At 44.6% G+C, this 15,021-nt stretch overlaps 6 protein-coding genes across 6 annotated transcripts; 2 read left to right on the top strand and 4 right to left on the bottom strand.

The window, feature by feature from the left end:
* Window positions 1-330: 330 nt before the first annotated feature.
* On the bottom strand, window positions 331-1,161 carry N7509_014243 (alpha/beta fold hydrolase; the record flags this gene model as incomplete). The annotated part of the gene is made up of 1 exon (XM_056638880.1): window positions 331-1,161. The coding sequence occupies one exon, from the start codon at window positions 1,159-1,161 to the stop codon at window positions 331-333; it is 831 nt and encodes a 276-aa protein (XP_056480869.1).
* Window positions 1,162-1,825: 664 nt separating this feature from the next.
* On the bottom strand, window positions 1,826-2,876 carry N7509_014242 (uncharacterized protein; the record flags this gene model as incomplete). Its single annotated transcript, XM_056638879.1, has 2 exons — window positions 1,826-2,676; window positions 2,762-2,876. 2 exons carry the CDS (start codon window positions 2,874-2,876, stop codon window positions 1,826-1,828), a joined length of 966 nt encoding a protein of 321 aa, XP_056480868.1.
* An 896-nt stretch (window positions 2,877-3,772) lies between these two features.
* On the bottom strand, window positions 3,773-4,969 carry N7509_014241 (uncharacterized protein; the record flags this gene model as incomplete). Its single annotated transcript, XM_056638878.1, has 1 exon — window positions 3,773-4,969. One exon carries the CDS (start codon window positions 4,967-4,969, stop codon window positions 3,773-3,775), a length of 1,197 nt encoding a protein of 398 aa, XP_056480867.1.
* A 602-nt stretch (window positions 4,970-5,571) lies between these two features.
* N7509_014240 (uncharacterized protein) lies at window positions 5,572-7,047 on the top strand (the record flags this gene model as incomplete). The annotated part of the gene is made up of 3 exons (XM_056638877.1): window positions 5,572-5,954; window positions 6,301-6,526; window positions 6,559-7,047. The coding sequence occupies 3 exons, from the start codon at window positions 5,572-5,574 to the stop codon at window positions 7,045-7,047; spliced, it is 1,098 nt and encodes a 365-aa protein (XP_056480866.1).
* Window positions 7,048-8,189: 1,142 nt separating this feature from the next.
* On the bottom strand, window positions 8,190-9,578 carry N7509_014239 (uncharacterized protein; the record flags this gene model as incomplete). The annotated part of the gene is made up of 1 exon (XM_056638876.1): window positions 8,190-9,578. The coding sequence occupies one exon, from the start codon at window positions 9,576-9,578 to the stop codon at window positions 8,190-8,192; it is 1,389 nt and encodes a 462-aa protein (XP_056480865.1).
* A 4,036-nt stretch (window positions 9,579-13,614) lies between these two features.
* Window positions 13,615-14,584, top strand: N7509_014238 (uncharacterized protein; the record flags this gene model as incomplete). Its single annotated transcript, XM_056638875.1, has 2 exons — window positions 13,615-14,012; window positions 14,098-14,584. The coding sequence occupies 2 exons, from the start codon at window positions 13,615-13,617 to the stop codon at window positions 14,582-14,584; spliced, it is 885 nt and encodes a 294-aa protein (XP_056480864.1).
* Window positions 14,585-15,021: the final 437 nt, after the last annotated feature.

The following is a 15,021-nucleotide window of genomic DNA, read 5'->3' as shown; positions in this document are numbered from 1 at the left end:
AGACTACAACAACGCTGAGTCTTGGCTACTGGCACCAAATATTTTAAACCTAGCGATATGGGTATCGTTGGCATCACCAACGGAGCACCTTCATATAATCGTCCCCATCTGAATGTTGATATTGGGCTTAAAAGAAACAGCTCGTGTATTATGCTTGGTTGATTTTATACAGCTAGGATTCTAATCTCATGGGGATAAGAACCTTTTGTCGCCGACTAATAAACGCTGGCATTCAGTATGGTAAACTCACAAAATCACCGAAGTAAGGAGTGACCATGCCAAAATATTAGAAAGAATGTTGGGAAGCCAAAAATCAATATCCTCCTGACTTCAAGACGTTATGAAATCGAGTAAATCTTTGTTCACCTCGTCAACGTTGACGTTGTGAATCGCATGAGACCCTCCAGGATAAATCTTAAGCTTTCCTTGGGGCAGAAGCTTTGCCGACTTCAGTCCAGCCGCGCCAATGGGCACAACTTGGTCGTCATCGCCATGAAGAACGAGAACTGGAATGTCGATGCTTTTGAGGTCCTTGGTGAAGTCCGTTTCCGAAAAGTCTTTGATGCAATCGTATGATGCCTTGAAGCTCGTTCTCATACCCTGCTCCCACCAGCTTCGAATTTGACCCTCACTCTTCGCCGCGTTAGGTCGATTGAATCCGAAGAAAGGCCCAGTTGGAACGTCCAAAAAGAATTGAGCCCGATCCTTGCTCATCGCCTCTCTGAATGAATCGAAAACAGACTTTTCGGTTCCCTCCGGATTGGCTGAGCTCTTTAACATGAAAGGCGGTATCGCTCCAACAAGGACAGCTTTCTTTACTCGACTTGTGCCGTGCTTTCCAAGAAAACGAGTAACTTCGCCTCCGCCATGTGAATGTCCGACTATCATAGCATTCTTGATGTCGAGATGCTTGTAAAGCTCTTGAAGATCATCCACAAATATCTCCATGTTATGATCAGTCCAATTCTGTGTTGAACGCCCATGGCCACGCCGGTCGTGAGCAATCACACGGTAGCCATGGCTAACCAGGAAGACCATTTGGCTCTCCCAGTTATCACTGCTAAGAGGCCATCCGTGTGAGAAAGTCACTACTTCTCCTTTGGGGTTGCCCCAGTCCTTGTAGAAGAGTTCGGCACCATCTCGAAGTTTCAAATAGGGCATGTTCGTTACTCAAGGACCTCTAATAAAAAAATAGAAATTAACGGAGTTAATTCGTCCATCAATTGTTAAACCTGCTTCCTTTACTCTATTTAAGTCTATGAGACATTTGTATTATGTCATGTCTATTACGACACCATTGATCTCGGCCTAACCCTATTTTCCTAAAACGGGGCAGTCAGTTAGATTGATCCGTTAATACTTGAATCATTCAGCAGAACCTAGACTACCACTATGAGATCAAAGCATCACAACGGGTCAATGACTGTTAAATATCAATTTTGCCGGAAAGATTGTTGTGCCGCGACCGCTACGTGAGGGCTCCACCACATTGTATCACTATTTAACTATGCCTCGGCTCGCTCGCAAGCAGCTTCAGAAGAGATTAAATTAGCTAAATTCCTGTCAACGCGAAAAAGAAAAGTTCCTTGGTATTACGCAAAGCAATTGATTGAATTGGTTGAATTGAAACTTGGAAATGAACATGATTTGCTTGGTTGTCTTAGCCTGCATTATCTGCCCTGACGTCATACTTCGAAGTTTTAACCAAATTTCTTAGTATTGGATTGCACAAAAAGATATGTTGAATTGGTTTTACACATCTAATCTTTCTTAAGTATACTGTGATAAAAATGTGAAAAAGTTATCATACGAGCTGGGTAACCGATCAGAGATTGACTTTACTGAGTTCGGCTTCAGTCCAGTCCCACAACCCCTTGCCCATTTTCTCACTCCGAACATACTTGTTATGCGGTTTGTGAATGCCCACGGGGACATAGTAAGCTCCATTGACCAGTTCCTCCTTTTTCGCACCCGCCGCTGCCCATAGCTCGTTATAGGCCCCCTCAGCGACCGAGGACCCGAAAAGGTTTAACGTCTTGGAACCCAGGGCAACAATCGAAGAGCGCTGGCTAATAGAGCCATACAGATCGGTCAAAATTATGCCAGGATGAACGGATACCGAGGTGATCGATGGATGGCGCCGACTGAGTTCTGCCGCGAACAGAATGTTGGCTGCCTTTGAAGCGCCATATCGGGCGGAGGTATCAACCTTCTTGAGTTTTTCTTGGTTAAGGATCGTGTCGAAACAAGGCGCGTAATTATGTCCGATTGAGGCGAGTGACACGACACGGACATCTGAATTAGGTTCCTCTGCCGTCTTCAGCAATGATGGCAGCAAAAGCTTGGTCAACAGAAAGTGGCCGGTGTGGTTGGTTCCGAGTTGGATTTCGTGGCCCAATTCGGTTTCTCCGGGGGGTAACGCCATGACTCCAGCATTGAGGACGAGAATATCAAGCCTATCTGACTGGGAATTGAACTGTTTGGCCGCATTTTGAACCGAATCGCAAGATGCCAGATCTAACGGGAGCCAGATTATTTCGACATCACTGGATACTGAAGATTTGATGGACTTGATTGCCTCTGTAGCTTTGGATTCCGATCGTGCGCCCAGAAAAATCTTGCTTGGCTTATGTTTTGAAAGTTGTTGGATTGTTTCTTTGCCGAGACCAGCATTGCCTGGAGCCAGTTAGGATGTTTGTTCGCAGATTTTCTGCTTCTTGGTGATTTAAAGCATATTTGAAGTACTTCAATCTCAACGTACCGCCTGTAACTAGCGCGACCTTCCCAGATAAGTCATGAATATCCTTCTCGGGGTTGAAACTGACACCACCAAGATAGTTGAACGGGTTGGCGAATGCCGCAACAAAGCTCGCCATACTTGGGATTTTTTGACAGTGAGGCCTGATTCTGCCCTCTTCTAGACTGGGCAATGAGTAGCGGCCGGGTAGTGTGGCAGTGGCATTTCTCATATACCTTTGTTCGGATCAATTAACTCCCCGATGATCGCCAGTTTAAAGTGGAGCAAACTCAAATTTGAATGCTTACCTCTTTCACATGCAGCCAGCAATTTGAGTATCCGCAAAATTACCTGTCTTGGCGATCCTTAGAATAATCATGGTAAGATCTAAACCTAATAATAGTCGTATATCCTATCTAAACGATAGAAAGATCCAGCATTGGAATTGTCGCTGAGATTTGTGCATCTCCGGTTGCCCTTTTTCAACCTTTTTGTGTTGCATGCTCGGTTAAAGACGTCCAAAAGTAAAAGTCAGGCTGTGTTACGGCACTCAGTAAGCGCAAAGTAGTCAGTATCCACACAATTTTCCAAGCCATTGTTGACAAGCTTCGTCTCCGCCTTCCCAGTGGCAGACTAGTAGCTACCCATGATGGAGAAGATTGGACAACCTCTTACATCTTAGGTAGCTACTGGTCTGCCATTAGAAGGGGTCCGAAATGGTTGGCAGTAGGCTTCAAGCTATTGCAAGACCACTGTAAAATACCCCTATATACAACTACTGACCACCCTGCGCTTACGGAGCGCTGTTCTGTGTCACAACGGCAACGCACAAACTAGCAAAATACTAAATTCATGAAACTGGAGCGAAGTGGATGGGTGGATTATTTACGCAGATAACACCATAGAATACACTAAGACCATAAATTCATTTTCGTAGCTATATGAAGCTATCCCCGAACACACAATCTATAGCTAGAAACACAAGCTAGAGCTCAACTCCTTCTCAAGCTTCATGGCTGAGAGTATGCATGGAAGCTAATACACAAAGTCCTCGGCATATTCTTCATACTCTTGCATAAAGTCCTCCATGCTGAACTTGCCGTTGAGCTTCTTGTCTGATAGGATAACATTACCAGCATCGATGTATCCCTTCTTGAAGGTTGCGAACAATTCCGGACTTTTCGAAACATGCGGGATAAAGAGCTGATTATCACCCATTACCATAGCCCCTTTGAATTCTTGGTAAACGACATCACAATCCCGCGTCAAATCAACGGCCTCGCATTGGCCGAAGTCGAGAAGATATAATCCAATGGCGCGATGTTGAACGTTTGGACGATCTATGTGCTCCGAGTCTGCCGGTCTCTTTAAGGCTGATGTGCCAAGGACGAACTCCACGTCGTCACCATTTGTGGCAGCACCCCAGTGCATGATTGCATATGCCTTACCCATTTCTTTGGCAAGGACAAGGGTATCCATGTCAAGGGCCTTCATAGAGTCGAGATAGAGTGGGAAATTTCTGAGCGGGGCTGGGTTACCCTGATTATATGAACCATTGCCCTTGCCCAAATAGACTCGGGCAAGGCAGTGCTTGTTTTCCTTGTTATTGTGAAGGCGTTCGACTTCAGACTCATTACAAGGCCGAGGGTTTTCACCAGCATAAAAAAAGGTGAGGAGCGCTCTTCGTACAATCTTTGGCAACGGAAGAATCCGATCCATGGTGATGACATCCCCGCGTGTGCGATAGTCCTGGGGTAAGTTTGGCAAGATAAAAACCCAGAACCATTCCCTTTGAGCTTTGGGGACAAAATTCTTGGGCTTAGGAACTTTGACTACGCTAAAAGTGGTAGTCTTGTAGAGTTCAAATGCGGCCGAAACATTGCAGTGGGTTCTGAACTCGCGTTGGAGATTCGATGATCGTAATTCATTACCTGGATGTTCCTTTTTGAAGACGTCGGTTTGTCCAACAACCTCAAAGATGGCACCTTGTAGGCCACTGCCGATTTGATTGACCTCTTGTCGGTCAGAATAAATATTCACAGTTTGGGAGCGGCAGTTGAAAAAGGAGGCCATTGAGACGACAGAATTTAAACTGAGACATCGCTTGAGAATAATTGAATCTAGCTCCAATTCCAGGTCTTCGGCATTCAAAAAAGACTCGATGAGATCCTTTGCCATGAATGCTGAGTGAGCCGGTTCTTCACTTGTATTTATTTCATCTCGCGAAGCCATGTTGACTTGGGAATGGATTGGAATATAGCAGACTTGGATAGGGACTGCAGAGAGTCAATATGAATGTACTTGACGATTGAAAATTGAAAATTCTTGATGGATTCATGGATCAAAATGAGGGGCACTACGGCGAACCCCCGGATCCTAGTTTGGAGCCGAAGACATATTAGGCCAGCCGAACTACCTATCGGCCCATGGTTGGATGATCATTCAGCAAATGGCAGCCAACTAGTAACTACTCGGTTAGGTAACCTCGTTTCGAGAAATTCGTCCAAGAACAGGGGTAGTATCTTTATTATCTTCAGAATCTTCAGAATCTTTGGGATCTTTATCAGTACCTAGGTAAAGGTAAATAAAGCAATGGCGACAATCCTTTGCCTATAGAAATATCAATAATTTTTTAAAGATCGTGGTAGTCAGATATTGGATTATGACTTAAGGGGATAGGTTACTTACGGTAGAAAAAAGACGCTAACCAGGTAGCGTCTTGCTAGGCAAGGGGATAACCGTCTTACGTAACATATACGTTTCTATACTCGTATCAACCCCACATGTCTATCCATACGTATTCCCTTCTTTCATTACCTCCTCCGAGGAACACGATGGTAGCTGAATTCGACACCTTCTGTGCCATTTGCTCCTGCTCCCTGCATGGCGGCGATATTGGCTCCGACGTGCCGCATATTCTCAAACTCCGACGCGGACGGGTAGCACGGCGCAAGTACTGGCTGGAACGCGAATTACCATATGACGAAACCGAGGATGAAGATGAAGAGGGGCGGCAAGAAAGAAAACGATATATGGTTCAGGTGCTGGATCCAGGTGATGAGCTCCTTAATGACACCGACGAGGATGATGCAAACTCCGTTCTCAGCGAGGACTACGCTCACTCGTATGATCCGGGGATCTTGGGTGCGGATGGTTTGGACTGGTTGAGTTCCACGTATGGGGTAGGGATAGATCATCGACGATCGGGACCGAAGAGGTAAGCTTTCCTCCTTTATTTTATTTTTTCTCTCTGTATTAGTATTCACCATCAGAGTTTGTAGATACTTTATAGCGCCATTTCAGTACGAGGATCGGGTACGTCAAGCCCATCTCCGAAACAGAATGAATAGTAGTAGAATCTAATTGAAAAAGCATTGGCTCTACATGGTGAATCCAAGTAATGGTAAGGAACCTTTTTTTTACCCTGAACAGGAGAAAAGAATAGGTACTCACAGAAAGTCAGATCCGGAACTCCCAGAAGACGAGTCCAAATTTTACGGGTCTGTAGATTTATACAGACAGACATTCCCTTTTTTAGGACTGATAGGAAGTCAAACGTCTAGTTACTCTGTCTCCGATCTTGATGATCCTCCCGTCTTTCCCTTTCACTGGGACTGCCTCCAATTGCTTTCCCGTGCCATTACCGGAAGCCCAGACTCGGATCAACTCCAAAAGGAGACCCTCTACCGGGCGATGCAGGACATTGGCGGTTTTACGAGGCTGGACCTAGACTACGGGGATTTTCACGGGGACGATCAGGATTGGCAAAATATACCGGGGGAAGAGGTAGTGCTTTCCCTTCGTTTCTCTTTTCATATCAGACCGTTCTAACGAATATGGACCAGTACTCGGTCTTGTGTCCGACAATATCCGTTCACCTGGGGTTCCATATCCCTGATAACGTTACGATGAACCATAGTACTCAGTCGGATCTCAGCGCAAAGGTGATTCATGATCCGTTTGGACATCTGCCGTATGATGTGACCAGTTTGATCGTGGGATACCTGTGCGGAGATGCGGTTCTCGCGCTCTGTCAGGCGTCGTGGTTGGTGTGTGCGACGACGCGCCATGGTGCGTTTTGGAAACAGCGTATTCAGCGGGACATGGCATGGTGTTGGGAGGTGCAGGAATTGAAGGATGATCGATCGAAGGAGGTGGATTATAAGCAGATGTATCTGTGGCTGGAGTCCAAGACGAGGACGAAGTATGGTCTGACCGGTCCGTTTCTGCCGTTGGTGAATCGACGACGGATCTGGCGGTGCTGTGAGGAGATTGCGGATCGGTATCGTCAGGTGCAAGCACAGAATTAAAATATATTTTATTCTGTCAAACTTGTACTAACCCCCATACCTTAGTCGCAAAACGGAAGCACTGCATCCTATTTCTTCACCTCCTGATTCGTCCATTCTGCGTGTTCCTGTCGCCCGCAGTATGTGTCAACAAGCCCCCTCCCTAGGCATCTTAATCCCCTCCCCTCTTTCTGACTACGACAAGTTTTTGCCAGGTATAACAATCTAAGGTTCTAAGGCTGGCCCTGAAGGAGCAGCCCTGTCCCTTGCCGAACTTAGGAGTATAGATTAAAAAATGAGATCAAATTACAACAGACTGTAGAACAGAGTAACTACAAAATAAATCAATATATACTAGTTAATACAACATCCATTGATACTAGGCTTTGTGCCTAGAGCTAGGTTTATAGGTGATAACCTAAAGATGAATGGGGAGAGTCGAAAACAGATTTAAACATGTACTGCAAAGAACCAATTTGAAGGTGTTTGGATCTGGTTTCGGATCAGCGAGTCAAATCAAGGGAGTTGTAACGCAATTCACATATGTGCAGCACGCTGACGGTGGGATATCAACATACCAGTCCTCAACCAGAAGGTTGGTAAAGGAGACACCTGCTCTGAGCCTTAGTGTACATAGGATTAAGATATAGCAGATCTTTAGTTAGATTATCTAGATAGGCAACTGTCTTAGTCCTATAGAGATAAATACATCTACGTAGGGTGTAAAGATTATCAATTTGGTTAGATAGATTGCTATATACTTGATTAGTGATATAGACTCGGAAGACCTTAGGATCTTTGAGAAGTGGTACCTTGAGAAATGATACGAGGGTGCCGAAATCATCGATCTTGTTTTGTATAGGTATACCCGTTAGATACTAGTGTTGAATTGCTGAAGATTTGGAGACAGCAGTGTATTGTTGGATGTTTATTCTTTGTATATTGTAAGCCAATATTTATGTTAATGAATGTTGTTTCTTATTGTAAGATTTCAGCTGCGTGTACCCTCGTCTAGTTCCAAGCGGTAGAAGTCGGTGAATACTACGACTGGCATTTGGTGCCGGAAACTAGTTTTCTCTTTTCCAAAAATGGGAATATGGATCCTGAAATTCAAGGCCTGTTGCGGGGGGAAATTTGGGGATGGCTTAATAGGTAGTACATTGCTATTCACAAACAGACCCGGATAGGAATCTTGATAATTCATCCATCAATCTACCACATATCTGTCCACCACGACCCTGATCAATCGCATCCCTTCTTGGAATCGCATATTCACCTGCTGAGAATTTTGATTCTCTTCTTATGTAGAGCGGACTATTATCTGAAGTGGCCTGCCGACTTTCACCAGAACCCTTATCATATGAAAAGTCAGCTTTGATTCGTCCGAGGCCAAACACAACTGCAGAATCGCGCTGATTCTGTGTGTTATCTGAAGTTTCAAGTTTCAAGTTGTGCGTAGAGCGTATTCGTTGCAAGAACGATCCGGTTGTCCAGCAGACTCCATTTTCACAATTTCCACATTTTCCAAAAGGATTTCCGGTCTTGACCCAGACATGTCGACTGGAGAGCCCATACCCCATAGACTTTGAATTACCGTGTCGAGAATCAAGAGCCACAATACTGTGCATAGATGTGGCCAACCAGTCTAGTCCCTTGGGGAGTTTATTGCACTCGGATTCTTTGGACGGGTTTCTGGAACCAAGCATGGCATCTCCAAGCTGCGAGCAAAAAAGGCATTTGATTTCACTCAACAATGATTTCCATGCCCACGCTTCTTTTTCAATGCTGCGTTTCTTGAGAGGAACGATTGTAGGCTCCATGACGATGTCCATGAACTCATAGCCAAATACTTTCGATCGACTGGGACGATTTGGCGATATCTTTGACATGTTGATTGAGAAGCCTAATATCATATCTCGAACGGTTAATTGGTCTTTATCTGAGCCCTCCACAATGCAGTTCCCATTATCTCGTAGAGCGACTAGTGATGCCGAGGCACCATTGGGGTGAGGCCTGGCTAGAGGCATATTGTCCTTGCGCTGCTCCGCTGGAACATTTCTCTGCCAATAGGCAATCAGCATCTCGTGGAAGACGCAGATCAAGGACACGAGCCAAGCGCGAGATTCTAAGGCATCGTAGAGAATGATCTGTTCCATCGCACTGGTATTCAGGCACTTCCGATAGTTTTTTGCGGTGTCGAATCGGAGAGTATTGGTTGTTCTCTGGAATGCCATGCCTGCCGAACCCCCGATTTGAAAAGGAGCAGCCGTTGTTGCATTTAGCTGAAGATTGGCGCCTACCCATCTCATTGTAGACTTTTTGGATTTGGTAATACCGGAATAATCCACAGTCGTGGCGAGTTCTGTACCTAGCAATGTGACTGCCTCCTGACACCAGCCTATCAGAACCCTTGGAGACCGAAGATCCTCCAATGCTCGCCTCTTCATCCATCTCCCCTTTGGTCCCAAAAGCTCTGTAGGCTTGAGCTGAAGGTCTTCATTTCCTGTTTCTAGGTGCCAAAATACTGTGTCACTCCCTGGTAGTCGCTTCATTGGGACGAGGCAGTAGAGTATCCCATAAGTATTATGCCACGATTTTCCATCACCGGGTACTCCACGGCTGCTAGCTGTATCATTGTCTGAAAGTCTGTGTCCAGAAATATGTGCGAGCCAAATTCAATGTAAAGATCCATTGCGATGATGGCCGTCTCAAAGAGATTAGTCCAACAACTGGTCTCTTCTGGCACCTTCGCTTGTGTGAGTGGTTTTAAAATCACTCTTTCATCCTTGATCATGCATGTTGATACAGAAACCATTCCATGATTTGGCCTTCGAAAGGTCAAACAAATCCACAGGAGCAAATCCCAATGATGCTCGTTGGGCCATATCACTTTGATTCCACCAGGAAGCACTTCGATTGTTACAGTATTATCCACTTTATACTTGTTAGCCTGAAATCGTGCCTCTCGTGCCTACTTTTGAGTTCTCTGGGTTTTCTCTCACCGTATGTGCCATTATCATCCTCCAAGGCATCAATTACCTTTCTCAACATGTCAATCCCTGCCTCTCCATATCGTGATCTAATATAGCTTCCACAGGTAGCAACATAAACCGTGTTCTCAAATCCAGTCAATGTGAGAGTGTTTAGCAAATTTTCTCGCTTGTCAGGTACATTGGCAATAAATTGTGGAAGCTCCCAGCTTGATTCGAACGTCATGGAACCGGGCTCTTGAATTCGATTTGTGTCTTTAAATTGTTGGTTGTCTTTAAATGCATCGGATTGCAACACATCCATTGTCGTATCGGTCAAATGGCATAAGGCAGTCTTAAATGACGAGCTCTGCGAAACGTCCGTGTTGCGTTTATGACGATTTAACGTGGGACACAGCATCTTGGACACCTTCTTCCTGTGGATAACTCCATGTGTTAGACTGAGAGCGAATTTACAGAAAATGAAATTAATTGGAGGTGGGAGGGATGGATCATCCATACTGAGAGTTAGGAGACCCAGCATCAGTGAAGGGCAGAGGAATTGACGTTGCAGAAGCCGGAAAACATTCAAGTTTATTCGAAAAGGATCTCCATGTTTGATCAACTGAATCCACAGAGTCGTCTAAATCCTCTGCCTCCTCAAGGTAACCCTGGTGCTCTCCACGAATTTGTCTCTGGGGCACTGGAGATGAAGATCGTACAATCCCGTTCCAATCTCGGCGCTTGGACTTTCGCAGTTTTCGGCAAATGCCGTTAGATGGTGCTTGGAAAAAATCCATCAGTCGTTCAAAACTCAGACAAACTTATAAATAGGGTCTTGAACCAGTAACCAGGGGGTAATCTAAGAAGTAAAAAGTCTTTTATGACTTCAAGACAACAAAGCCTTTTTGAAGTTCAACTGATTTACCGGGTGTGACTCGTAAGCCGTATTCTGTCGGGCGCCTTGGCTATGTTATGCGTTGGCATTGGGCTAAAGACCAAACAAGGCAGCCAATGCCCAAATGACACGGATACAAGAATAGGGATATCGTTTTCGCTAGCAACTTTTGCTTTAGAAACAGCCCGTGTGTGCGACAGCCTCGAGCAAGTACATAGCTCTAAGTTGGAATGCGAGCGTAGCTTCTACTTAGGAAAGAGGAAGTAAGGGTATGGCTTCAGTTCGCTCTAGACTTCTTCTTTTTTTTTCTTCTTCTTCTTCCCTCTTCTCCCATGTTTACTGTCATCAGAGATCGTTATGGGAACCCTAACGCGCTGATTTTGATTCTCACCCTATTCTCACCCCGTACTTGGGAAAGAAATTTAGTTGGCAAAATATCACTGTAAACGGGCAAATATGGTTAGCCAACGAACCAAAAAAGGACCTTCCACCAAAAAATAGTGAATAAAAACAAAAACAAAATAAGAATAAAATAACATAAGATAGCAGATATTGTAGGTTGGCGGTCACCTAGCGCCCATGAGTTTGGTCTAGGCGGCTCGCCGACCTATTCAGCTCTTATTCGATCTTTTACCCGAAGAGCTGAAATTGACATGTCAAAGTCGCATTCAAGACTTTACCGTACCACATTCCCCAGGTAAAATAAGCTTTCTAACAAGCTATCTATATTGAACCATCAGTCAACCTTACATGGACACTATGTTTCGACCTCTTTAATTGCTCTAGGCTGGAAGTTTCTTTGGGTTATCCAAACAGAGGTCTTGATATGATGACATCCATTGCCAGTGTGGATATATTGGCCTCGGTACAAAGTACTAGTTATATGAGCCTGAAGATAAATACTAGTATGTACTGTACTAGGGGAAATAGTCCGCGGGGTATCGAAATGGCGGTGTGACTACTAAGGCCTTATGTGATATAAGACTTCACTGCGTGCAGAGGCAGACAATCAACCACCCTCTACTTCTTCTATCCGTAGGTCTCCTCTCATATCGGATTCTTCAATCTAGTCGACGCCCTCATAAGCTATATGTTCCTTGGGGGTCGGCCACTGAGATGAAGATCCTCCAAGGCTTGGACCTGATCAAGACTTCAAATAAATCGACCTTAAGTAGAGTACAAGGAAGAGTTCACTTCTGCTTGCAAAGGTTTCTTTGATGTTCTTTATGATTGTCTCGTTAATTTGGCAGGTGCGATTTGATATCGAAATAGATCGCAGACGGCAACCGGAACCGCGGCGTGCATACAAAGAGGAAGGCGTCATAGTAAGTACTATTTAGGATGAGAAACTACATAGCTGGAGAGCCGATCACCTCCTACAGCCACAAACTATTTACACTGCGATCTGCATAATCTAAGCGTTGCAGATATGGAAACTTTTATGAATTTATCTTTCTTTTTTAGTTAAAATGTTGCCATGGGGCTCTGCCGGAACGATGCTACCACCCGGTGGCGTCTATCGTTCGCTGTATTTGGGGGTTAAAACCGTACAACTAACAGCAGTCTCGAAATCCAACATATTGTATCCCAGCATCGATAATGTAAAAAGGGATTTTGCTATGTCTGAAAATTGACGGCGGGCTGAATACATTCAGATTATTTACATGAATTGACAATTCTGAATTATCCCAGCCAAAATTCTTGATATCTGCATTCCACGGTCGGCACTCGCTATACTAACTCGATCGGGTAACTGAGATGCTAGTCAAACAAGAAAAGATCGACATGACCTCATTCTATAAGGCTGGCCCCCAATCGGGCACCATACAAATCTGCTTAGAAACGCCATGGTGTTATCTGGACTTTATTTAAAGGTTTCACCCCGTCTTTACGAACTTCTAATCCGCTTCCATCCAACTACTAAGAAATTGGGAAAGATGACACTACTGATTAGTTCAAATTTCCTTCAACTAGTCGTCACAGCCTTATCGGTATACTGGGCAGGATGGATTATTTACTGTCGCTTCTTTCATCCTCTCCGCTCTATTCCAGGCCCCTTTCTCGCATCTATTAGTAGAGTGTGGATTGTATACAAGACGGGTAGAGGCGATATGGAATATACCCAGCGTGCTCTACACAAGAAATATGGTATCTTTTGAAGCTCCTGGGCTACTCAGTCATATTTTAACCCATGTTCTCAAACTTCAGGACATTTGATTCGCATTGCTCCGAATGAGGTTTCTTGTTCGGATCCCAGCGCCATCAAGGTATTGTTCTGCTCTTAAGATTATCGCCCGAGGCCAGAAAGTATAATAATCTGACTCCGCTAGGTCATATACGGAACTAAGCCACTATTCAATAAAGTTGATTATTTTCATTCTGCATGCCTAGGTCCATCCAGCTACTAACGCCTTCCCAGACTGAATTCTATGACGCATGGCAATCGAAAGTAAACAAAGGATATGCCGGCCATTTTCAGACCCGCGATGAAAAAGCACACACGGAGCGCCGCCGCATTGTCAATAATGTTTACTCGATAGCGAGTGTTTTGGAATCCGAGGATGCAATTAATTCATGTACCCAGGTCTTGTGCGACACAATGCGAAATTACGCCAAGGAAAAGTCAAAGGTTGATTTATCTGTATGGATGAATATGTAAGTTTGCCCGACCTGGGATACTTTAAGTGTCTAGTATCTACAGTTCGAAAATGTGCCGCTGACATGACAACTGTAAGGTATGCGTTTGACGTGATTGGTGAATTATTTTTCGGTAAAGACTTTGGCTTCATGAAAGAGAAGACAGACGTGGGAAACTATATGAAAGCGATTCATGAAATATGCATCAAGAATACGATCGCCGGTACCGTGCCTTCTTATTTATCTGGGCTGACCTTCCCAACTCTCACATTGTTCTGTCCATCGTTCCGTGGGACTATTGAGGCGATCATCAATTTATCTGTCTCGTCGAAAACAGCAATGGATAGACGAATGCGAGAAATTGAGGAAAATTCGGATGATCGGCGGGATATTATTCGAAAGTTGATGGAGATCAGCGCCGATCGAGGAGAGAAGGTCAATTTCAATACGAATCATATATACGCTGAATCTCACAGCTCATTGTATGTTTTGAATACACTGGCTCTATTCTTCTTTCTGCTATTGGTTTTCTCTTTTTTACTTCCTTTTTACTGACGATGTGACCAGTTTTGCGGGTGCCGACACAACTGCTATTGCAATGTCGAGTATTTTGGGTCATCTGATTCGAAACCCCATTGCTTATGGAAAGCTAACCAGTGAAATTGACACTGCCACGGCGGAGGGCTCATTTTCTATGCCTATCAAATATAAAGAGGCTATCAAACTCCCATATCTGCGAGCATGCATCAACGAAGGAATGCGCTTACACCCCAGTGTGGGCTTGACCATGCCTCGACACGTTCCACCTGGCGGAACGACAATCGATGGTGTTTATATTCCAGAAGGATATATTGTCGGCATGAATCCGGCAGTTGTTCAGTATGACAAGAATTTGTTTGGGCTAGATGCTGAACAATATAATCCCGATCGCTGGTTAGGAGCAGGTGCACCGCAGATGGAAAAGGCGATGCTGCATTTCGGGATTGGAACTCGCATTTGCATTGGGAAAAATGTAAGACTTTTCGTCTCATATATTCGCAATCCTCAAGTTTGACTGACAGAAAGCAAATTCCAGATTGCATTGAGTGAAATTTATAAACTTGTCCCACAACTACTACGAGAGTTTCATATTCGCCTAGAGGATCCGGCCAAGGGACTAGAGACACGAAACTACTGGTTCAACAAAGTGGTCAATGAGCATGTCTATTTTGAGGAGCGTCTTGATTCATCGCTTTAGACTTGAAATTTAGTGAATTAATCAAAAAATACGATATTCTTGACCAAAAAGTAGTGTTTATAGTTGGCGGTTGTAAACAGAAGGCGGTCTACACATTCTGCCGGGCATCGCGCTTGAGATTCGCCGGCTTCAACCAGCTTCACGAATTACTTTTTCCAGCTCTCTCCAAACACTCCCATCCTCCTTCACCCACACCTCTTTTCACCCTTCGCTGGGGTTTCGTCAAAGTGTGAGCCACGCTACAGCTCATCACA

The sequence above is a fragment of the Penicillium cosmopolitanum genome, assembly GCF_028827165.1.
Source record: "Penicillium cosmopolitanum strain IBT 29677 chromosome Unknown utg000013l:1.0-859999.0:1.0-860633.0, whole genome shotgun sequence".
Taxonomy (NCBI): domain Eukaryota; kingdom Fungi; phylum Ascomycota; class Eurotiomycetes; order Eurotiales; family Aspergillaceae; genus Penicillium; species Penicillium cosmopolitanum.
The sequence above is the reverse complement of the archived record's forward strand: the minus strand, read 5'-3'. Positions and strand labels throughout refer to the sequence as shown.